At 45.8% G+C, this 23,969-nt stretch overlaps 1 protein-coding gene across 3 annotated transcripts in view; it reads left to right on the top strand.

Moving 5' to 3' along the window:
* TNFRSF11A (TNF receptor superfamily member 11a) overlaps positions 1-21,251 on the top strand; it is a 28,735-nt gene extending 7,484 nt beyond the window's left edge. Inside the window, exons 2-10 of one of the 3 annotated variants that reach the window (XM_049824052.1) lie at positions 5,336-5,417; positions 5,878-6,003; positions 6,556-6,699; positions 7,781-7,874; positions 8,245-8,339; positions 9,216-9,323; positions 11,202-11,254; positions 12,898-13,762; positions 18,057-21,251. In XM_049824052.1, coding sequence (XP_049680009.1) covers positions 5,336-5,417; positions 5,878-6,003; positions 6,556-6,699; positions 7,781-7,874; positions 8,245-8,339; positions 9,216-9,323; positions 11,202-11,254; positions 12,898-13,762; positions 18,057-18,445 — 1,956 coding nt within the window. In that variant the 3' untranslated portion in view covers positions 18,446-21,251. The other 2 variants (XM_049824054.1, XM_049824053.1) reach the window with 2 other exon arrangements.
* The last annotated feature ends 2,718 nt before the right edge of the window (positions 21,252-23,969 follow it).

A 23,969-nucleotide genomic window follows, 5' to 3' on the forward strand; every position in this document is an offset into this window, starting at 1 on the left:
CTTACCCCCACCGCCCTGCTGCGAGAGCGGTCAGTGCGGCACTTCTCCTTCACGTAGTCTGCCGGCTAGAAATAACTCTGGTGGGTTTGAGATTGAGAAGACTGGTCCTTCCCGTTGGCAGAGCAGCACCAGCTGCTCAGGTGTTTGCTTTTTGCTGCGTGCTAAAACAGAGGGGCAAGGGGAAGAGTCAGGATGGGGCTTCTACCGCCGTTTGCCTGCTTCCTGGCTGCAAGTTACACTTTTCTCTTGACCTCTTTATTATCGGTTTTATCCCTCGTGTTCTTCCTAGCATCTTTAGGTATTCAGGCTCTAGCAGGGTTTCAAGGACCTATTTTTGAGAGTGAAATAATATTTAGTTTTTAGCTGTTGCCATTTCCCGGCTGTCTTTTACCACGTGGTGGTAGTTCTGTGATGTGGTTTACTGGTCACTGGAAAGTTGACATCACCAAAAGCATTTCATTCACAATCTAAGATTTTCGTGAAGAATTACAGACCTGCAAGCCAATAACTGGAATTGCAAAGCTGTGCCTTGTGTGCTGCTTTGATTGAATTTTTATCAACGGTGAAGACTGCCTGTGAAGGAACTGTTGCATTCAGCGTCCATGTGATTGCGATAAAGTTTTTAACACAAGACTCTTCTTTCCCTTTATAAACTCACAATTGTAAAAATTTCCAGAGTTGTTCATTGTGCGCGTTACTATTAAGCGCCTCAATAGAGTGCCTGGGAGCACCAGCCACGGAGCAGCACCCATCAAGAGCCTGATTCTATTTTTATTCTTAAATAATCTTTTTAGGCAAGCCTCTGAAACTGGCAATGAGCTGAAGAAATCTGGGTTTTGCTTAGCGATACTGCTGACCCAAACCAGGTAGGAAGCTGGAAGGCTGTGGGCACAGAATCGGTACCTGTAAGAGGAGAGGGAGTGCCTCATATTTGAAGGAGAAAAAGCAGCAGATGACTGCAGAGGCTGTCCTAGCTGGATACCAGGGTGCTGCGCTTGCAAGGGCTGCTTCAGATCTGGAAATGTTGGTCAAAGCTCAGTCCCCATGATGAAGACAAAAAAAGTCCCAAATCCACAGAAATATTACAGTTCTCCAGCAGGCAAGTCTAAGGACCTCAAAAGCAAGTGGTTTGAATAAACTCAGTCTCCAGAGTATAAAGAACAAGTGGTGTGCAATGCAGGACAGACCACAGTTGCCTCTCCTATAGGTACTTCGGTTCTGTAATATTAAATGGAGAAAAAAATGTGCTTTGCCCAGTAAAATGATGACAGATGACTTGAATACTCTCCAGAAACAACTACACTGAGCAAGAAGGCGTCATCTTAAGATAGTTACCCCTTGACATGTCCCTTTACATCTCAATTTTTGCAAAACTAAGATTTTTGCTAATGAGCCATCCTCACTGAGGCCTCAGGTTCTTGTTCAGAAGTGGCATGGGAAAAAGGCTGTGGAAACCCCCGAGCTTGTTCTTCCAGATTTTTTCTTTTAAAGGGAAGGGGCCCATGCAACTCTATCTTCTCTGAAACGTCTGTCTGGATATTCATCTGAGCGAGAAAGTAATTTTAGCATCCATGACACACAGCTTCTGCTGCCATCTGATTGCTCAATGGCACCAAGAATAAATATTTCCTTAAGCCTGAGGACAGGAATCTGAATGCTGCTGGTTCCCCCTTCAGAAGCACCTGTGTGTGTGTTTTTTCAAGGTCTGAGTAACACAGTGGTGCTTTGTAGCTCTGAGTCATTGAAGCTCTCCGACCCTGCAAGCACACTCTTGCTTCGCGTCCTTTTCAACAAATAGGCAAAAACAAAAGAAGCTGAAAAGGCTACCTGCAGCTCAAGACCAAAACACAGTCCTCCTGCAAACCTTGACATGATCATGCCTGTTTTTCCAAAGAAGTCAATGGTGCTACTCATGTGCTTCAAGGTAAGCAGGTGTTGGCGTGCTTTACCGAACTGGATCCACCAAGCCTGGAGGAGGTTTGTCTTTTTTCTCCCCCTGGACTTTTCCCCTGTCAGATATACTTGTTCTGAGGTAATGTTAATCAAGCAGGAAAGCTGACTTTTTTTAGGAACTGGTGCAAATCTGTGTGCTTTCCACACTTTTGAAGTGACAAATGACATTTACACGGGATACTTAGAGCTCTTTGAAGCACTCATTTGCATGTGGTGGTGGGATTTAATGGGCAACTTCATCAATAGCAAGACCATTAAAGGAATGACCGGGCTGGGTTTCGTCTTACTTAATCACTTCAGAGGTGGTTGACACCTTCTTATTCATCAAGGCCCTTTCTCTCTCTAGATAAGAGCTTGGTGATGTCCAAATCCCTCTGACCCAACAAGAGGAAGGATGTTCCAAGGGTTACGGGGCAAACTTGAGACTTGGGAGACTTGGTTTGGTTTCCTGTCACCTCTGTAAAGCCAGCCAGCCTCCGGGTGCGAGTTCCTCATCTGCGAACTGAATTGCACTTCCCCGTCTCGGAAGGACGCTGTGGCGGGAATGCGCTGGTGATGGCGAAGCGTCAGGTCATCGTGCTGCCAGCAGCACGAGTACTTCTCAGCCCCTGGGGGAAGCTGACGTACAGTTCGACGATGAGACACGCACAGTCCCCTGGCAGAGGGTTAAACAAGGGCTAACCTGACTTCAATGGGGCTCTGTTAGCAAAAGGGCCCAAGTTCAGCTCCCACCCTAAGAAAACCCCGGGTTGCTTTTGTTTCCCTTCCTGTCCTGTCTGCCCCCAGTTTTCATGCTCGGCGGCTCCAGCCAGTCCATACCAGCCCAAAAATCCCTCGCCTTCTCAAGGAGGCTGGGCTCATGTGGAGGTTAGTACTTGGATGCCAAGAGCCTCGTCTTTACGCCATTGAGCATAAATCAAAGGAGGGAGTATTGCAGCTCTGTGAATGCATCGGCTTGTGTGAAAAAGGGAAGGACACAGTCGCAGAAGAGACTACTTATTGATAAAGAGCGTAGATTTATGCAGCTGCAGCTGTGAGTTATAACCTAACAATAGCCCTCTTTATATGATAAAGCATGGAGGTATGAAATGATTTCCAAAAGGTGGCTGAGCAATTAGCCTGCTCCCTAGCATCGGTGCCAGGGGATTGCTGCTTCTCCTCAGGCTGAGTTGTGATTCTCGGAAATTATTCCAGACCCTTTAGCTGAATGCTCTTTAGCAGATTTGCATATCCTTCCTTAAAAAGGATGACTTTGCCCTTGTTTGACACTTCAGTAATTTTTTAGTCTTTTCTGCTAAAGAGGAACTATCAAACTGGGGCAAACGAGGAAGAAGAGGATATTCTGTGCCAAAAATGAGTGACTGGACCTGTTGTTGGTCTCATCACTTTTGTTGCCTTTTCAGATGCCTGGGAATAGAAAATCAGTCACTCAAGACCTTGTCTCTGCTGCTTGGTCCCAAAATGTTGCCTCAGCACTGTGCTGGCCGGTTTAGTGGTTTAGCAGATGCCACCTGAAGTGCCTTACAGAAAACGAGCTCCTTCGATTACAGGAGTATTTTCAGTGTTTCCCCTGGGACATGGAGCAGTGTCACTGTTCAGCTGCCAGGCTGGCCCAGCTTTCCATTTCCTAGATTGCGTCTTGCCTCGCCAGCACTGATCGTTATCTTGCACCCCTCCTGGGAGGTGCTGCACAAACATGAAATGCAATGTTTGTTCCAAAAACCGTATAATCTAATCACGAGAAAGGTACTGCTAATGAATGCAAAGAAAGAGACAAGGAAAAAATAAGACAACAGAAGATTTCTTGCAAGACTAGACTCTTAATTTGACCTGGGGTTGTTGTAATAGTAAGAAAATGGCTATAAGTTGTTTATAACCTGCAAAAATATAGAAACTCAAGACCTCTGACCCAAGGTACTTATTCTGTTCCAGACACAGCTGGCGCAGTTTTGATAAACACAAGTCATGCACCAACCCATGGCTCAAACTCCAGGCCAAAAGGTGGTGTTTTAAAGAAAAATTTCAACCTTTTTGGTCATCTTTAAGTTACAAGACCCTTCCCAGCATTAGAAGAGGACAAGGTGCTTAGGGAAAAATATTCTCTGTTGGAGAGGTTGATATTGCTGAAACAAGAAAAGGAGGAAAGAGGAGAAGTAAAGACTTGGAGGAAACAAGGGGAGAATGCTAGGCAGAGGAATGGAAACCAGTATCAGTAGGCACAGGGCTGTCATACGGTATTAGATGGCAAAAGCTCCCTTTAACCAGCAGCAGCAGCTTTATTGCAGCTTTCTCAAAGTAAATGCGATTTTAAGTACTCTCTCCAGTAACAAAGGATTCCTTGCTACAGGCCAGATTTTGACTCATCTTATCTATATTACAAGATCAACAACTGGCTGTAAGGTGTTGAGTTTGCCTGGAGGAAAGCTGCCGGGAGACTCCCAGGCAGCCAAAGCAGGTTAAGCGAGGGACTGGGCACGGTGCGTGGCTGGCCGGGGGGTCCCCAGCACGAGCCTTGCCCCGAAGCCTGGCCAAGCGAACCGTGCGCGTGGGGCTGTGCGTAGGACCACCGTGCATACACGTAGCCGAGGGCAGGGAGGGGATGTGACGGCCTGTAAAAGCTAGAGGCAGCGCTGCTACCTGCTTTGACCTGCTTTGCAGATGCCCTCTCATTTATAACGGGTTCAGGTGGTTTGTGGTGGTGGTGGGTTGCATTGGTTTTGTTTTGGTTTTTGAGAAGAAAAAAGCTGTTGGCTTAATGGTGTCACCTCTCTGGTTGGCTGCCTCGGTTCCATAAGACCATCTCTGCAGGACACAGCGGGAGCCATAAAAAGCTGCAAAATTAAAGTCCAATATTTTCTGGGGGTAGCCAGGAGTATTGTGTATCCCAGTGGGAAGCTGGGAACTTACTTCCTTTTTCAGGAGTATAAATCGTTCACCTTACTTGTTTGCTTAATGCTATACATTAAAACTGTCAGTTGCCTGGGTCTTGGTCTGAGGTCATATCTGTGGAAGAGACTACAGAAGTATCTGTATGCCAGGTTTTTTTTCTTTACAATTGTTTTGAAGTCAGAATTCAAATAATAGAGTACTGTAAGAAAAGGTTATATGGCAGGCCAAAAGTTCATGACAAATTGCAATCTTGTGTTATTTATCACCTGGCTGTATCACAAGTCCCTGTGTGTAGAGCACCAAGTACGTATTCTTAGCATGTCTACAAAGCAGCTTTGAAGTCATAAATGTTGGGCAATTTTTATTGCTTAGCTATCCAAAATGCTATACAGAAGAAAGGGTTTCCTCCTCTCTGCCAGCACTGTGACTAGGTAGGTCTGAAGCTCCCCAGGTATATTGGTTCTCATGTCCTCTCTCTCCTTCTCTGCTCCAGTTGTCACTACAAATCACTCCGCCATGTGAGAACGAACAACACTATGAATACTCTGGACGGTGCTGCACAAAGTGTGAGCCAGGTACGTGAGCACTGGGCTGTACCGGCTTCATAACGGAAAAGCTCATTAGAAACAGCTCCGTGGGTCAGTAAGGCAGTTTGCTCTTGTGACTCTGCTAATCTATTGGCACGTGCCCTTGCAGATGCGTGATTTCAGGCTTATGAGTGCCTTCTAGTGCAGGAGTGGTCCTGCTGACCTCAGCAAAAGCCATAGCAGCTATTTTGTTGGGGTAGCACTTAACCACTACGGGAGACAGAACAGCTTGATTCTCGTGCGTGTAGATAGGACGGCTCCCAGGCCGTAAGCTTCGCAGATGTGTCAGTGCCACACTAAAGAGGAGCCAGGCTGAGGAAATGAAAAGGTGGCAAGAAGAAATGATTTGTGTACAGCAACGTTAGCCCAACCTGTTATTTTCCCTAAGCTCCTTAGACGGCTGGCACGCAACTTGCAAATGACCTACTTGTCCTTCCCTCGTTCACAGGAAAGTACATGTCTGCTAGATGCACTGGTACTTCTGAGAGCGTGTGCCAGCCGTGTGGCCCAAACGAGTACATGGATGTCTGGAACGAAGAAGATAAATGCTTACTACATAAAATATGCGATCAAGGTGAGCTGTTCGTACTGAAGAACTTTTTAATCCAAATTAGTAAAGCACGAAGGTGGGAAAGTGGATCTAGGGAAGTTGCTTTGTTCAGGTACCCGACACTGGCGGCTGGGCTTGCAGAAGAGCCTGGCGGAGAGGGAGGTCCCCAGACAGCAGAGATTCTGTGCTGTGCTGAGCACCGCGACCATGGTCTCCATGCTGCTGATAATGATTACCTCCACTGGGGCCATTCACTCCTGTGAGTTGGATCTTAAAGGTTGTCTTTTTGCCCAGTATACTGCGCATTCACTTCCCCTAACACGTTTGTCTCACCCTTGCAAAAGCTCTGTTTATTTTCTGCAGCAGCTACAAGGAAAAGTATTGCTCAGGAGTGCAATCAGTGAGGAGCCCCGTGCTGATCAAGGGTGTCCCATGCTTCTTGAAGGATAACATTTCCTCTAACGTGAATGGGTTTGCATCTGTCATTCAAGCACAGCAAATAGGTAGAACAGTAGGTTCATAAACTCGAGGCTTATTATCAGAGAGATTTTTACTCCCATCTGCTTTCTCTTTTAGGGAAAGCTTTGAGAGAAGTGAACCCAGGGAACAGCACGTTCCAGCGGCAGTGTGCTTGTACGATGGGCTACCACTGGAATGAAGACTGCGACTGCTGTCAGCGAAATACCATATGTGCTCCAGGATTCGGAGTTGAGCATCCTGGTAAGATGCAGAAAGGGGACGTATGAAGTGAAATGTCCAGCTCAGGCCTACAGGATGAGGCCAGCATCTTGTGGGTTGGGTGACGGTAGAGAGGATACTTTAGAGTCTCAGATGACTATCAACAGAAGATGCATATCTGAGTTATCATTGCTACTGCATATAAACCTTGTGGACTATTTGCATTTTGAAGGCTTCTACCTCTGTAGTTCAAATAGTTTCTTGGATCAAGTGACTTTTGCAAGCTATTACGTGGACATGGCAATGGTCGCAAAGTGTTCACTGCATTTCTAATGTTTGCTGAGGTGTCTGATGGTGAGTCACTAGGTCACGCATAGCTCTAATATGCAGAGCAGCAGTCCGTTGGGGATTGTTCCGAGGCCGGATTTGAAATCAGTTTTTGTCCAATGACTTTGCTTTGCCATTTTATAATGTTATAAGCAAGTTAAAAGTGATTAAGACCTTTCAGGTAGCACAAGTATTCTGTTTTAGATGACTTGTAATGCAAAGATTTATTACAGATGTGGAAAATAGAGACAGTCAAGTTCAGAGTTGTAATGAACACTGGGAACAGCTGTGCCAAGCATGAGGAACCCCCAAAAAGCAGCACATAGGAGTAATGGAAGACGAAATGCTGCATGGGCCTGGAGCACAGTGGTGCTGGTTTTTCTCCAGCCTAGCAAATCCTGATACAACATTTTGTTTGCTGTGGCTTCACAGAAGTGACAATACCAGTTAGTGTCGCTGTCTGTGGCATAGCATCGACACAAGGAAGCTAGTGGAAGGGGAAGGATATAATAGATATTTGTTATTTTACAATAACTGCAGGTTGCTCCTGGTTGTTTCTCATTTTGATGATGTAGAGAAGTGCTCAGGTGAGACTAGCATACTTTTTTCTGCTTACATGTGACTGTTATTGCTGCTGTAATGTAATCTAAGATCCTTCTCTCTTCAGGGAAGCTTTCAGGGGGGTTGGCAGGGGGGGTGTGGAGCAGGAGGATGGGGAGCCTAGTCACCTTCCCCTCACCTGAAAGGAACCCACGGAAACTCAGCTATGAAGTTTTTCTTCCTTTACTACACACAGTGCAACAAGATAAGGACACAATGTGTATACCATGTCCCAGAGGCTACTTCTCAAAGGTCGCTTCATCTACTGACGAGTGTAAATCCTGGACCAAGTAAGTCCCTGTATCTTGTAAAAGGACCACGACAGCTAGAAGGCAGGGAGAAGCTCGGGCAAAAACATTTTACAGTGGGATGTTTCAGGCTGCCTGCAGAGCACACAGAGCACTTCTGTCGGCTGTGCAGCAATAAAAGCATTCTCACACTGAAGCTTGAATTCTCCTTGCGGGGAGCAAGAGAAAGCAGTAACAACAGAATTGCTGAGGTGACACAGCTGAAAATAAAGAAGGTGTCTGAGGTTCTTAAGGGTGGGGAAATGCAGCAGAAATGTTGTATGTGACAACAGAAAGAAGTGCTCTGCATAAGTGTAGGAGCCACAACAAGCTTCCTCTTTGAGAACTTCGCCTCTTTGTCTTTCTTTTTTAGCTGTACAGCTCTAGGAATGGCAGAAATCATGCCTGGGACCGACAAGTCAGATGCAGTTTGCACAGAACGGAAGATGCCTGAGCCATCGGAAGACGGCACGTGTCCTCATACAGATTATCTGTTAGAAAATAGGAGGAGGGAGGAGGGATGTGTTTGCTAGGGATTTTGGCTGGCTTAACTCCATTCCCATTGTGGGTGACTCTAGGGAGAGCAGCTGTAGACCAGGACAGCGCTCTTCGAAAATCCCACCTTTAAAGACTACTTTAAGCCTGGCGGCTCTAGGACCCAAGTCCGCTACTACGCAGACCTTTACGCTTCCCACCGAGGTGCCTGGCAAGCAGCATTGCCGTTATACCCGTGACCTCCATCACAGTTACAGCTCTTTCATTTTTTCAGCCTGCTGATTTCAATACACACATTATCTGTATAAAGGCTAGCAGCTCCTCTTGGTGCTTATTGTATAGCAATGGATACAGTCTCAAGTGGATGTATCTCTCCCTTCTTGCCCACTGCCCGTTTCCTTCTCCAGTTTGGGTATGGTAGCAGGGAGGCTGCTTGCCTGGCACGCAGTGATCCTTCATAGCCTGAGATAAAGGACAAATTTTGCCAGCTGAACTCTATAGTCTCCATGAAATGTATGTCCTCCATCCCCTGAAGGAGAGCAAGCACAGCCCATGGACACTGGCAGCTTGCAAGGGGACTTTCAGAGGAGCGTGACTGGATCACACCTCTCTGAGACACCAAGACTCTGTTTTTTATGGAGATGGCTTGGTACCAGCTACCTTCAGTAAGGCTGCTTGTCACAAAATTGCACGAGTGCTAGGGCTGTTGTCCTTATTATAGAAACTGAAAAATCAAATAGGAAGCAAGAAAAAAAAACCTCTCTCCTGTGGAAAAGCAGGTAAAATAAGCAAGGATTGTCATACTGCTGAGTACAAACAGATCTACAATGTCTTTTTTACATTCTGCAGGAACAAACAGGATCTTATACGTGTTGATTGTCATCTTGTTTTTTGTGGCACTAATTGGCATTGTCATCTTCATCGTATACTACAAGAATAAGGGAAAAAAGCTGACAGGTACGTGATAGCTAATGATATTCATGAATGTGACAGCTGCATGGCTCTCTGTACGCTCTGATTTCATGGGTAACCACCAGGTTAAGAAACTCAGGAGTTATTTCGGAAGTTCTGTACTATCCCTATACCTCTCCATACGGGTACGCTTTAACTAGTCCAAAGCCAGGCTTCAAACGCCTTTCCTCTAGGCAGGCAGCATATTACATTTAATGCATAACGCATATTGCTTGGCAGCCTCCTGCGGCCCCGACCACGGGGTGACTGCCCTCGGGGCGGACGCAACCGCTGTGTGGATGATGGAGGGCTGGTGCTGGGGGCTTTTACAGCAGCATGGCTGCTCCGCACCATGCGGCACAGCAGACCCCTTGGCTGAAGGGAAGCAGGGGGCTTTCACCACCTCCTGTCTCCTCCTTCCCGCTTCGCCTCCTCCCCTGAAACCTACATCTGGACAGGTTAAAATATGGATTTCAAGACAAAGGCTTGGTGTGTATTTGAAAACACGGAGGCAATGTTTTTAGCTGAAGGCTAAAGTTCTGATGAGGTATGGAAGAACTACTAGGAGGAAATAGGATAATCAGTAAAAGTAGAAAAATAGAAAAATTCTGGCAAAGGCATACTGGATAACAGTGGGGCACTGAATATATTGTTAATACAACAGAAATACATTCAAAAGTTACTCAAGTCTGTGTTAAGCCCTGGATCTCCTTAGTTAAGGACAAACCCATATTGTTCTGTTCACTTTTTATTTTCTCCCCCTAAACGTGGAAAGGTTTTCCTAGTGTAGTTTTTCCATCATCTCCTTTCCTAAGCCCTAGCAATTTTTTAAATGTTTTGGGAGCAGTGGAAGGGAAGACAGCAACCCTCTGTTGTAAAGTATATTTCAGCCTGTGTTTTAGAAATAGGCTGCCTCTGCCACACTAAACACGGGTTGTGCTAAATCTGGAATTCCTGGGATGGGCTGGAGGAAATGGTGACTCTCCTTGCAAACCAAATATGATGCAAAGCAGGTTAGGGGGGAATGCTTTTTATCTGACATTTCTATTGCCCTGCTGCTCTGGAGTGATAGTCCTTCATTGCCTTTGCGTGGTAAATCCTGCTAACCGAAGCCCCAGAGACTTGTAGGATCAGGAAGAAGCTCTGCCTGCTTGGGGTGGGGGGGGGTCTGATGGTAAATGTGCAGACTCAACATCAGAGGAACAGACTCATTGCTGGGAACTGGCAGTGGCTACGTAGCTGATCTATCTTCAGACATACAAAACCAGCATAAGCTTCAAATGTATGTGAGACCTGAGCCCTGCAAAATCTCCTGGAAGTATAAACAGAAAACAAGATTTGCTAACTCTATTAAGTGGCGGTCAAAGCTTTTCCTTGGGAGATACTCCAATTAAGTGAATTTCCCCATTAAGTACACCCTGATTAAGTGGAATATGCTCTATTTGAGCCTGCTGCCCTGTGGTCTCAGTGGCTTACCCTCTTCTCTCCAGGGTCCTTACTCCTGTCTGATAATGGCCTTTGGGCCATCCATGTGACTTCTCTTGAAATAGACTGTACGGCTGCAAGCGGGTCGGTATTGGGCCAGTCATAGCTTGGTGTGACATATGACCAGGAAAGAAACCCCATTTGAAGTGGAACACAGTTTAACTGTGGTCTATTTTAGGAGCTTGGAAACATTTGTTCCACAGAAATATATCCCTGTTCCAGTTACAATGAATCCTCAGCTAGACCGACGCTGGGACACTTGAACAGTCAGTAAAAACAGTCTCGCTGGTTTTTATTTAATATGATATTGCGGATTGTGAATGACTGTGGGTGTTTAGGTCTGTGGCTAACTTCAGTGGCTGCTATATGTTACAGCTACTCTTTTTGTTTTCCCTACAGCAGATCTACAGAACTGGGCTAACGAAGTGTGCAGCCAAATAAAAGGATCAAAGGTAAAGTCAAAGGCACTAGCATTTTCTCTTTGGTTTATGTTTTCCACGTGGCATTCCTGACACCCCTCCTGAAGCAGACTCCACATTAATGTTTGGCTACAAAACAAGTTTTGAGTTCCTCAAAAAATGCTCGCAGCTTTGGCTTTTTCAGTCTGGTTTTCTGTAAATGTGAGGCATATGAAATCACCGTTCTCAAATAGCTTCTCAACCTGCTCTGTGGTTTCAGCCAGTTTTAACAGTGGTAAAAGTCTCTGTGATGATTAAATATTTATGAGGGGAAAGCTAAACGTGAGCCCACTGCTTGCTGAACACCTGAGACTCTGCCTAGGAGAAAGCCTTTCTCAATCCTAAGAGCAGGAAAACCTTCAGTTGAGTTTGCACCTTTTTACATACCAGAATGCTCACACGGGACAAACCTGGATTTGGGGTAATGCCAAGAATGCCAGACATGCAAAGCATTAAGCACAGAGCCATCGGCTAAAGAAACTGGCTGTGAGACACCTTAATTCTAGTGCTCATAGAAATCCTTCTTTCCATTTGGATGTGATAAAAGTAAGACCTTACAAGAGGGTTTGCTCTGGAAGAACACCAGATCCCACGCTTGAAACACTCAGATGGAGGCACAGGTTCAAGTTCATGTGCACTGCCTGCTTCACACCACGGCCGTGGACTGAGGTGTCCCAGGTGCACGCTCTGCCTAGCTTAGCTGTTGAAAGACTCAAATTCCATTGCTACAAAAAAACCCCCATACGAAACAAACACACCTTTTTGAGTAGGCAGTTCCTCTTTTGTCTCACAAGTGTTAATGCAACCTCCTGCACTGGCAGCTGCTCAGATCCTCCGGGACAGAGGAGTGAATCAACAGCAATTAGGGGCTGGCAGCATTTACACTCTCTCTTCTATCCTGGAAGATCTGAACAGATGCTAGAAATGAAAGGTATCAGTTCCCAAATACCTGTCTTTACAGCACAACTTTCATGAAGTGAAGGAAACCCTTGAATTATTTCCCAACCCTTTTTTGGAGCTGCAACCAAAAATACAGCTTTACTTTGACAAGTACTGGCAACATGATGTTGTGGGCCTTAACATTTGTTGTCCTAACATTTTACAGGTTAAAGCAACCTTGCCCATGTGACTTCTTTTTTTTTTCTAGCTTGTCTTAGGCCCTCTGAATCAACCCAGTTTCTTTTTCCGATCATTACTGATAATAAAGGTTCTGCTCCCAGTAAGGCCTTCACAGATCAACAGCCCTTCAGACACGTAGGGGGTTTCCAAACCCCTATAAGCAGTTAGGTAGGTCTTACTGATGGTCCACAAGGAATAGCAGAATCTAGCGACTCTTTTAGATTTATTAACTCTTAAGGGCCTTCTTAAGACCTAGGAATAGTCATCTCCCAAAATTAAACATTATTGCCCCCCAGGCCACCAGGTTTTTTTCCGAACACCCGCTGAGCACAGCATGACCGGTCACAGTTTCACAGCAGAACAGAATTACACTTCAAGACTCAAATATAGCAGTGCTGCTCAACCTCAGCAGCTCCGCACCAAGGAAGAACAGGGATCTGCTTGTTCCTTCTTTGTCTAGCAAATAATCTTCTTCTGATCTATTTCTTAATCAAGTTTTTATTTTTAATTTCTTTCAGGAGCCCCATAGAGATGCATTTGTTACCGAGAACATCACGAATGCTGCCGTCCCCCAGGCCTCTGAAGGCATGTGTCTCCTGGGCCCCACCAGCTCTCCCGCCTCTGGGAACTCATGCTGCACCAGTGGTCACGCTCCTTGCAGGAACGGGAGCCCCAGCGCAGCACCGTGCGAGGCTGGGGGGAACCTCCAAGAGTTTTCTGTGGTAAATGAGACTGATGATGACCATTTCCCACCAGTTCCCACGGAAGATGAATACACAGATAAAGATCTCAATACCGCCGATTATTTATCTTTGCTGAGTCGGACTGCCAGTAAAACAGTGTCGTCATTTTCGGAGCCGATGGAGGCAGGGGAGAACGACAGCTTAAATCAGTACTTTTCAGGGATTGGGAGCACAGAGGACATATCAGTCTCTCAAGGCTTTCACCCTTCCTCCAACACAGATGGGGCACACACTGCCACGGACAAACTTCTTCAGAAATCTTGCCAACATGCCCACAGTTGCCTGAAAGAAACGGACAACAAAGGCACAGATCATTTTGCAACAAACTATGACTCAGAGAAGATCTGTGTGAGGTGTGGCATTTCGTACAGGGAGTCTCCCAGAAAGTGGAGCAAACCCTGTTGTGCTGCAGCTGACAGTGCCTCCACCTCCCCAGAAACTGGATCCTATGCACAGTGCACCTGTGGCTTGAATTTCCTCTCTGCTGGTCAGAGCACACTAGCAAGTGATCGTAGTATGGAAGATGCATCTTCAGATAGTACCAACATGAAGTACCAGAACACAAACAGAAGCACTTCAGGGACAAACAGAAGCACTTCAGGGACAAACAGCAGCACTTCAGACCTCCCTCCAGCATCTGGTAAGCCCATTAGGCTTGACCCGTACCCAGTTGTATAGGATTATTCTCTGTGCTGGCTCAGTACTATTCAGAGGGTCTGATTTAGGAGAAGGGGAGAAGAATAAAATTATGCCTTTTCACTTAATTGCCCTGAACCTAATCTGAAACCAAACCTGAAATAGTAAGGCTATTTGGTTTGTAGTGAATTCTGCAAATTGTATGAGCGCTATTGTTGGTCATGAGGGACCATTGTCCTGCCCTTACCTAACCAGCAATGCAGAACCCATCTTCTGGCTGTCACTGCAGAGGCCAGGCAATTCCTTTACTGAAGCATTTTGGTGATAGCAGGGGTGTGTATTGGAGAAGACTTAGAAGGAGGAGAGTATAGGGACCTAGATGCTGAGTCAAGAAAGGATGCATAATGCTCAGACAGACAATTTTCCATTCAACAGTCTGCTTGTACATTTTTGCCATCAGGTTTAAGTCCGGTTGCATTTATGTGGTGGTCAGTGAAACTCCATCTGGAGCTGTAACCTGGTGGCCACGACCGGGTCAAAGAGATTATGTTCAATTTTCTGTTTTTGGCTCTTTCTCTTTGTTTTTATTTGCTAGGATATAAGCATTCACCTAAAAGTAATTTCATACAGACATTGTTTCTCCATACGCAAGTGCTCTGCCCCCTAAACAACTCTGAAACAATGTCACAAATTTCCTAATTGACTACCAGTTTACTAATTGAGTAAATATATCAAAATTGTCAAATGAAAGCAGGGAGGGGAAAAAAAATCACTGAAGCAAAACTAGCAGAAGGGAAGTAATGAGCCTTTTCTGGATGAAACCTTCCTCCCTCAGACTTTTTTTCAGTATAAAAGTCTGCAATCTGCCTGTCATGTGTTATTAGTCATTTTAGATTATAATCTCTTAAAGTCAGATGCTCTATTTTTGTTTATGTCGATGCACTGCCAAGCATAATGAGACCTTAGTTTTGACTGGGACATCGAAGTATTACTGTAATACACGCAGCAGTCGTAAGCAGTTGCCCTTCTTTAAAACCATGTTGTGCCTTAAAGTTTCTTATGGAGACATTCTTGTCAGTCTGCCAAAACCCAAAAGCAACACTTTTGAAGGCTCTTCCTCTCTCAACATGCATGCAATGTGGGAATCTGAAAGTGTGTAGCGTTCATCTTTCCAAGACCACATAGTCTTTCTGCTGCTTCAGTTTCCTGAAATCCTGACATAGTTTCACTGCCTGGTCTGTACATAATTCAGCAGTAGTAAAAAGAACACAGAATATCTTTCGTTGTTGGTGGTAGGGGACTCTGAGATACAACTGAAAGTCAAGTCATATTTGGCACTGCAGAAGTACTGCTTTTCTTTCTAAATCTGACACGAAGAGGAAGAGAAAATATTAAGGAACAATAGGGCAAATAGGAGAGCTTGGATTTAAGAGACGTGCTAGAAAGTGCCGTCTTAGATCTGCAGCGTAATTCTTTACATGGGATTTTAATTGTGTCTGTGCCTCCGGGTATGTACATGCTATAGTGCCATCTGGTGAAACCTGAGCACATATACTGTGTTCCTAATTTGCCGGTTTTTAGGCACGACTGCCAGAAGGTACTGACAGCGCTGTGGGCAGTGTGAATGTGGGTTAGTTAATCTGTAGGTAATGTGGCTTGCTGGCAGAGTTTTTTTCTGTCTGCAGAGTGACCGTGCCTTGCTAGCAATGCCTGGTTGCATGGGGAGCGGGACAGGGCTTACCCATAGGTTGCACACTGAAGCACCCCGGCCACACTGGGGCTGCCTGTGGAGCTGCAACATCATTGGTCATTTTGCTGGGCCTTCTAAAAGGTCCAGATGGAATAAAAGTGCATGCAAAATAACTTTCTGTAAAGCTTCTCAAAGCACCTGAAGCCACCAGGCTTTGTACACAGTCGTGCTAAGACAGAATGGTACAAAAGAGGGTGGATGAACAAACAGGAAAAAAAAGGCCATGGGTAATTCCATGAAGTTTTGGGTTTAGTTCCCTAACACTCAAAATGTCAACAGAAATTGCAGATTCTGTCCCTCCTGTGAAACAACCCTAGAGGACCAAAGTAAACCTCTGGACAGGTGCCACTTACCGGGGTCACTACTGGAGATGGAGGCAAACCTTCAAGCACTCTTTCAAACTCCCAAGCCTGGAGGCAGTCAGAACATGAAGCGTCGGTTCATGACCACCTCAAAGTCATGTGTAGGGCTACAGCACAAAGCATGAGTGCCAGAAGACCAAAGTGACTCATGATCAGGAATGGTTGTGCAGAGCCTTTCACTTCCAGATCCCAAACCAGCCCGTTTCAGCAGCAACAAACAGTTCTTGACACCTAGAGGCTATTAGATGGCTCAGAGAAAATTAATCGCCTGCGTTGTTCCAGTTCTTAGTGAATAATTACCACAAAAATTAATCTGTCATTGTAATTAATATCATCAGGTATTCTGAAAAGATCAAAAGCCTGAAACACTGCAGAGAACGATGCCTTCACTTGTCCTTTGAAGGCGTCTTATACTTTCCAGGTTGGAAGCACATCTCTTAGTACAGTGCAGGAAGCTCTTGTGTCCATTTTCTGTGCTTTTGGTCCCCAAATATCCTTTTGTTTCAGCACGGTGTCTTCAGTAAGCAGTGAAGATTTGCCAGCCACGTTCAACTAAACATTATAAATGCGTTAATCTCCCCCCTTTTTTTTCCCTTTAAATGCTTTAATCTCCCCCCCCCCCCCCCACTTTTTTTTTTCCTTTCCCTCCCCACTGTCACATATATTTCTAAATTCTTGATCTCATACTGAGCACTGGTAAACTTTTCTGCAGTACCTTTTGCAAGTGACAGGCAATCTGTATAAAGGCAAACTACTATTTTTGTATTCCTATTATACCTAACAGTTTTGTTGATGGCAAACAGCCAAACCGAATTGAAACAGGGGAAGCAACTGGCAGGGAAAAAACTCCCGCAGAGAAAACTCTTATTGACATCTCATGTTAATCAACAACAGTTGGAAAGAAAGCAAAGAGCTAGCAATGCAGTGGTTTAGCTAAAATAAATAGGATTGCTTGAGGGGGGCTATTAAGGAGATGCTCAAGTGCTACCCAGACTTGGTTATGAGCAGGCACAGGTCCTAACTCAGCACAGCTGGAGCCCAGTGTTCTTTACTGATGTGCAAACATCACCCATGGCCGCTAGAAAACCAGCATTTCTCTGGGCTGGGCCATGCTTAGCTGCAGTGAAAATGCTAATGTCTCAAGGGTTGAGGAATGTAATGAGGAAAGGCACAAAATGTCTAAAAGGTGTCAGATCAGATCACAAATAATAATGAAGTGAAGCACAGCAGGCAAAACATTTCTTAGGAAGAGTGTTCATAGGTTAAAAAAGAAATTTTTATTATTTTTTTTTTTACTTGGCTGCTTCGGTTGTTTGATTTTCAAACTTTAACAAGTTTTTAGTTTGCTGTTGAAAGTTTGTTCTCAGTTATTTTCTTTCTGCTCTGAGTGAAGTTTATTAATTCCCAGAACCTTGAGTCAGTGACCCAGTTCTTGAATGGCAGAAAGATTAAATTTATACTGAAAAATCTCTAACCACAGGCAGACTGACTGAAACTATAACTCCATTAGGTTGCTATAATATAGACTCTGTCTCTTCACTGGAGTCAGTGTATATCCAGGTAAATCCATGAGGGCACTAGGTGAGTACAGGAGTGTACCTACATGGAGGATCAGGACAATGTAAGATAATCGTATAAGCTTTGTGTCATTTGGACACTGTGTGGTCTGGCATGAAGTCTTTCACTATTTATTCAATAAGCCTGCTACCTAGCCCACACAGTAGGACTGATTGTTGTTTACCAAAGGGGAAAAAACCCCCAATGTGATGCCTGGGACTAAATAAAAAGCAAACCAAAAACTCATAATTAGATGTAATGACCATTTCCTCACAAACCGTGGGCAGAGGCAGTTTGGATGCAGCTTGTGCAGTGGGCAGCACAGGGAGCATGAGTTTGTTGCGCTCCTTCTTGCTTCTCAGAATGCAATTGAGAGAGAAAATATTTCCAAGCCTTCCAGACAGGCTCTCTGTGGATGACAGGCTTCATCCTGAGGAGGCAAAAATGGAAATAATGAAAAGGTCCAGTGGAAGGCATTGATTATAAGAGCGTTCTCGTGTCACGGGGAAAAAATAATGGAACAAGAGTAAAGCCACCACAGCAGATTAAGTTCACGGTGCTAAGCGTCCACCTCACGAGGAGAAAATATTAATCACGTGTGTCCTCTTTTCTCCCCCCTCCTTCCCCAGGAAATGTGACTGGAAACAGTAACTCCACCTTTATCTCAAGCGGACAAGTAATGAATTTCAAGGGCGACATCATCGTTGTCTACCTTAGCCAAAACTCCCAGGAGGGGGCAACGGCCTCGGGGCCGAGCGAGGAGAACGTGGGCAGCCCCGTCCAGGAGGAGAACCTCAGCCGCTGCGAGACTTTCGCCGGCAACACCCAGCACTACAAGGAGAAGTGTGCCGAGCTGCAGGGCGCCCACCCGGCGGCGGGGAGCGGGGGGCCGCGGTGGCCCACCGGGGCCCGGGACCGGGGCCTGTCCCGCCACGGCCAGGCCTGCCACGGCCAGGCCTCGCAGCCCGTGCAGGAGGAGGGGAAGCTGGGACACTTCTCGGAGAAGGCGTTGAACTGAGGCGAGCCGGTGTCCTTGCTGCGGGCCGGGGCGCGGGGCTGCCGCAATCCCGGGCGTCGCGACAGATTCGGAGACTTGTTGCCGTCCCGGGTGTCTCCCGGGAAATTTCGTGGCTGGAAAGGACCCTTGTGGCGCAGGCGCCGGTGGCGGTGCTCTCGCCGAGGAGCTCACCGGTGGGGACAGGCGCACGGGTGAAGCCGGGCGGGCTGCCTCCGTCGCAGAAGCGGCGGCGGTGCTTCCCCCTCTCCCCGGTGCCTCTCCCCGGCAAGCAGCAAAGGAGAGTTGAGGAGATCCTTCGGGCCCGGGACTTTGTGAGGAGGAGAGCGTTGCGGGCCGGGCGTGTGGGGTGCTCCCGGAGGGGGGACAACATGGCGGAGGACCGCCCTGAAAGGGGCCCCTGAGCTCTGCCTCTGGGTTTTCTGTTTGCAGCGAAGCTGCGCCCGTTCTGCTGGGTCTTGGGTCTCCTCCGTGCCGCTGGCGGTGGAAGGAAGCGGCGGCCACCTCTGCCGCTGAGCCGAGTGCCACCGCCAACCTTTGCCTCCCTGTGGTGATCAGGCGGGTGGCGTCGGCCCTTTCCATCTTTCCCCAAGGGAGCAGATGCTCCAGCCTCAAACCAGTGCCAAGATCCTGGTCTGCCCCTGATTAACTCGTGGGTATGAATAGGCGTAATGCTGCTCCAAGCACATGATAACAGGCAAAATACAGCTGATATGCCTTAAAAGCATATCAGATTAATCCCGAGCAAAGAGCATTTATCCTTTTGGACTCTGATTCACCTCTGCCTTCTTGCACCTCACCAGAGGAATTCAAACCCCTGAAGATGAGTGACGTGTGCCAGGCGTGCTGCTGCATGAATAACGTTACCAAAGTTTAAGACACAGAGCTGCTAGCAGGTGGAGGAAGGGTCTATGATAACTAGCTGTGGACGTTTCCTGAGTGACAGGAGAGGGAGGGGTTACCCAAAGATGGAGAATTTTTTAGTCAAGGTCAAACATGGTTCCTTCATCTGCCCAAACAATTTTGTCATTCCCTCTAATATTTTCATTAGTAAGCAGAGCTTTACTTAGGTAGCATGAAGCTATTTCCAGAGCTCAGCCTGTCTGAGCTGAAATCAGAGGGTAGCCACTGTCACACGGAGAGCTGATAAGCAATGGGACCAAAGGTTCAGATTTTGAGAGCTGATAAGCAATGGGACCAAAGGTTCAGATTTAAAGAATAATAGTAGTTGTAGTTAGGAGGAAGTCTCAGCTACTCAGTTGGCTTTGGTTGAGGTCCTGTATCCTGCAGCATCCTCTAGCAGCCACTGTGGAGAGAAAGGTGAAGGGAACAGAGTCTCAAGGAACTCCCAAGAGGAAAAGATAACATATTTAATGATTTCCTGACATGGGGTAATTTTCTGACATTATCCTGCACATGTGAGCGCTGCAGGAGGCTATCTTCAATCTGAGCCTTCAGGAGGGTCAATGCTGTGTTTCCTGCCAGACAGCAGAGAGATCTCTTATTTAGTGTGATCTCACCTGCCCTGATGGAAAAGGTCTCTGGTAGGGAAGGCTCCTACCCGGGGAGGTTATAAAGCTGAGGGGTTCACTGCATAGCTGCTCTCTTTGCAATAGTACTGCTCTGTAGGTGAAGAGCACCTATAAAGCTGACAAGGTGACCACTGTGTCACCATGAGCTTCTCATCCATAAAACAAAATGATGGGCTTAGCCACCTTCACCTCTCAGGAGAATAATTCTGCATTATTTATATATCTGGGATGTAAAGTTCAGTACAAACGTGCAAGGCTCTTCACTTAGGTGGCTGGCAAAAAGGGTGCATGAACAACCAGTCTCCTTTTCATCTCTGCATGGCCTTCAGAAAACGAGACCATCCTAGCCTAGACTCGGCCAGGCAGGTAGGTTGTCCCATTCAGTGATGGCCCAAGCTACCTCTGCCTCTTTGAAGGTGTGTAACTGAGGCTCTCTTATCTGTGGTATTCTTTTGTCTTTCCTGCTGGGTCTTTTACAACTTTTCTAGCCTCTTCTGGCCTAATTCTTTGTCCCCTTGGCATTGGTGCAATAGGGACAAAGAAGTAGAGCCACCATCACCTTCATGCAAGGTGGTGCAGATATTCTCGCTCTTCATCTTCATTTTTTCAGTCGTATTTTCCTGGAAAGCATTCATGCAGGACATCAGCCCCACTGGAAAGCATTCAACAGCCCCACTTACAGGGCAGGAGGGACTGAATTCTTGTGCTCAGCTCAGGGTAAACTACCTGTCTGCAAGTCTGTCTTCTCCTCCTTCTTCCTCTGCAGCTTCTTTCTTCCCTTGGTTTGTATCCACCACCAGAGAGCAGGCTGAAAATCCTGATTTCAGAGAAGACAACGGGAGGTTTACTGTGTGTCCTCAATGAGGACACATTTTTCACTTGCTGAATTTCAGGATCCTACCGAGCAAGGATTGAAACTAGGATCATCAGCAAGCGTGAAGAAATAGGTCATAGTGATCTCAGCGCCGTGGCCGCTCCCTCAAGGGAAATGCAATGCGCCAAGAGATCTGATTCTTTTTCTTCCTCCAGAGTCTATCCAAAAGAGAAGAAACCATCAGCATGCCGTGTGTTCCCTGGGTCTCTGCCTGGCTGCGTAGACATGGGCCCCAAAGGGACTTCTTTATCCTCATGATTTCATTTGTCATCACTTTGGAGCTAGGGCTGTTCTTTAACATCTGTTTGTACAATGGGGCCCCATGCATTGGGCACTAATTTGGAGGCTTCTGGCTGCTATTGTAATACACATAACTAATGATAATAAAAATCTTAAAGATCTACTTGAGAAAAAGTGAAGATTTTATTCCAATAGAGAAAATCAAATACATTATTTTATGCCTATGCTTAATTTGACAAAAAAACCCCAACAAAACAAGTGTGAATATATAAACATTCCCGGTTAGGCTTTTGTAACATTTTTTGTATGTAGAATTGTTTTAATGAAAAGTGCTTCCCTTCCCCAGTATGTTCTGCAATAATGTACAAGAGCATCCACGCACATGCGTGGAACCAGACAGGAGCTCTCGTAGATCTGGTGTGCTAATGCTTTATTGCTGAGAACTGGGCACTGATTCCAACCTATTTCTGAAGCCTCCTGCACAGCATACGTTTTTACAAGTCTTTCAGTCTGAGGAGTCACAACATGCATTATCCATGACGAATATACTAGGTGCTCTTGAAAGTCAGCCATTTCAGGCCTGGAAGGGCAGCAGTAATTCTGCATATAAGCATGGGAAAACAAGGAACAATCTTTTGTTCAAGGGCACTAGAACAGCCCTTCTTATCCTCATGGAAAACAATATGGCATTAAAGATCAATACAGACAATAACTGCTGTTAATCTGTGTACTTTGCTATGTGTTTACACCGAGATTGGAAATCACTCTGCGAGGCTTACTGCATACCTGGGAGTAGCATCACTAAAATGTCGTAATTTCTACTTGTGCATTCAGGTTCCCTTCCTTTTATGATATTGATGGTATCTGAGCAACTACACCCCTGTGTCTATTATAAAACAGAACCCTGCTGAAGAACATCTCTGTGCTCATTAGGTATTTAATAGAGCTATAGTTTTATCAGATATCTGCATTCAAATTAGGCAGCAGTGCTCCTTCACTACCACCCTTAAAAACAACCTGCAACAATTGGAGAATTCATTTCTGCCAGCACATGATACTGGATGTGGCAAAATGGCTGCAAGTTCTTCTTGTGGAAAAGTTATTTCTGGAGTATGTAATATATATTATTAATAGACGCTTAATAATATTCACCAGAAAATTGAAGTGTATTTGACCAAGTTGTCTGAGGTTTCTTGCAAGGAATGCTGAACCACTCCAAATCTTATAAGATAGTTTTTCAAACCTCCTTCCAAATGGCTTTTCTGTCCATTAGGAATACTTTGATGTTGACCTAGAAGGTAGGTACACGTTAGGGCAACCTGCCCACAGCGCTGCTTTACAGTGCTCTCGCTTGGAGGTGCGGGCCTCAGAGAGCTCTGCCTGGCAGGATTTGGCCTATGAGGATTCCCACCCCCTGCTCCCCACCGTGCTAAATGCCAACAGTTCACATTCACCTTAGCTGAGTTGCAGTGGTATCTCTGGAAAAATTGAACTGGTAATTTTGCGGCAGTCGCAGTCACTGCTGAAGCAAAGGGCATGTGATCCCAGGTGCTGATGGGAACGAGTCCCATTTCAGACTGAAAGATTGTTGTGAAATGTGTTTCTCCTCTCTTCCTCTTGCCTGGTGCTATCCTAGCTTCCAGAATGAAGAGTGACTTGTTGCTGTATGAGAAATTATTTCTCTTAGAGCTCTGCCATACGAGTTTACTCTGCCTTTGTGCTGCGGTGTCAATCACCTTGTTGAGTGGGAAGGTTGAAGCAGAAGACAAACCACAAAGGAACAGCTCCTTAACATCCCAGTTTACTTAACCTGATTCCATGGTAAAAGATAACTACTTTACATATGATTGCTGAGTCCACGTTAGCAAAATATTGTAAGGGGCAAATCAAAAAGCAGCATTCCTCCCCCCAAATCCAGAGAAGGAACTGCTCTTGTTTAAGTGGTGTTGCTGATCACATGTGATGTCTTTACCTGAGGGTATGGGGCAGGAGAAATTCCTCTCTTCTTTTTTTCCTGTTCTTGTAGGGGTTTTTATACCTTCTTATTTCTTTTCCACTTTCACCACGTATGGGATGATTTACTTGAGCTGAATATACGTTATTTTCAGTCTTTGTTATGCCTTCAAACCCATTCTGTCCAGCAATTGAGGCTGCACTCCTCAATGGGTAATGTGCAGTTTTTGCATGTACCTTCAAAGGCCTCTGCTGTCGTCCAGTGTTTGAACCCTAGGGGGTCCCCATGAGGATCTCCCCCTTGACAGATCCAGGCACATACCTGCATTTCCCATTGCTCTCACTTCAGTAAGTCTGGTTCCCTGTTTTTTTCTTCTGCAAGGCATCAAAGCTGGTTGTGGCCACCAAGTGATTGTGTCGTCTCTGCAGCAAGGTCTGCTAGCCCTCCTGTCTTGCCTTCGGGCCCTCCAGCGCTCTTGTCATATTGTCAAACATTTGTTGGTTGTGGGTTTTTTTGTAAAACGTGAGCATACATGAGCATGAACATGGGGAAAAAAGCATTATTACAATTTTCTCTGACTTATGAACAAGGCAATGACAGCATAACATTAAGGAACCATGTTGTGGTAGATGAGTATGCCAGAGTGTCCGATCAGATGTGTTTTAACACTGCCTTTTTTCTTCTTTTTCTTTTGGCTAGCTGGCTTATGGTTTCTTTGTTTTGGCTGAGGATTACCACAGCTTTTCTGCCTCATTCCTTAGCCTGACCGCTTGATCAATCCTCGGGCATTGCACTAGTTTTTACTTGCATCAAAGTTGACAGGTCTGTTTCTATTGGTAGTCTCAGATTTCTATACATTATATGCAGGTGATCACACACAAATTTGCTCTTGATTTCAACTTCCCAGGAAACTGTTAGAAAGGTTCC

Source organism: Accipiter gentilis, chromosome 20 (assembly GCF_929443795.1).
Source record: "Accipiter gentilis chromosome 20, bAccGen1.1, whole genome shotgun sequence".
Taxonomy (NCBI): Eukaryota; Metazoa; Chordata; class Aves; order Accipitriformes; family Accipitridae; genus Astur; species Astur gentilis.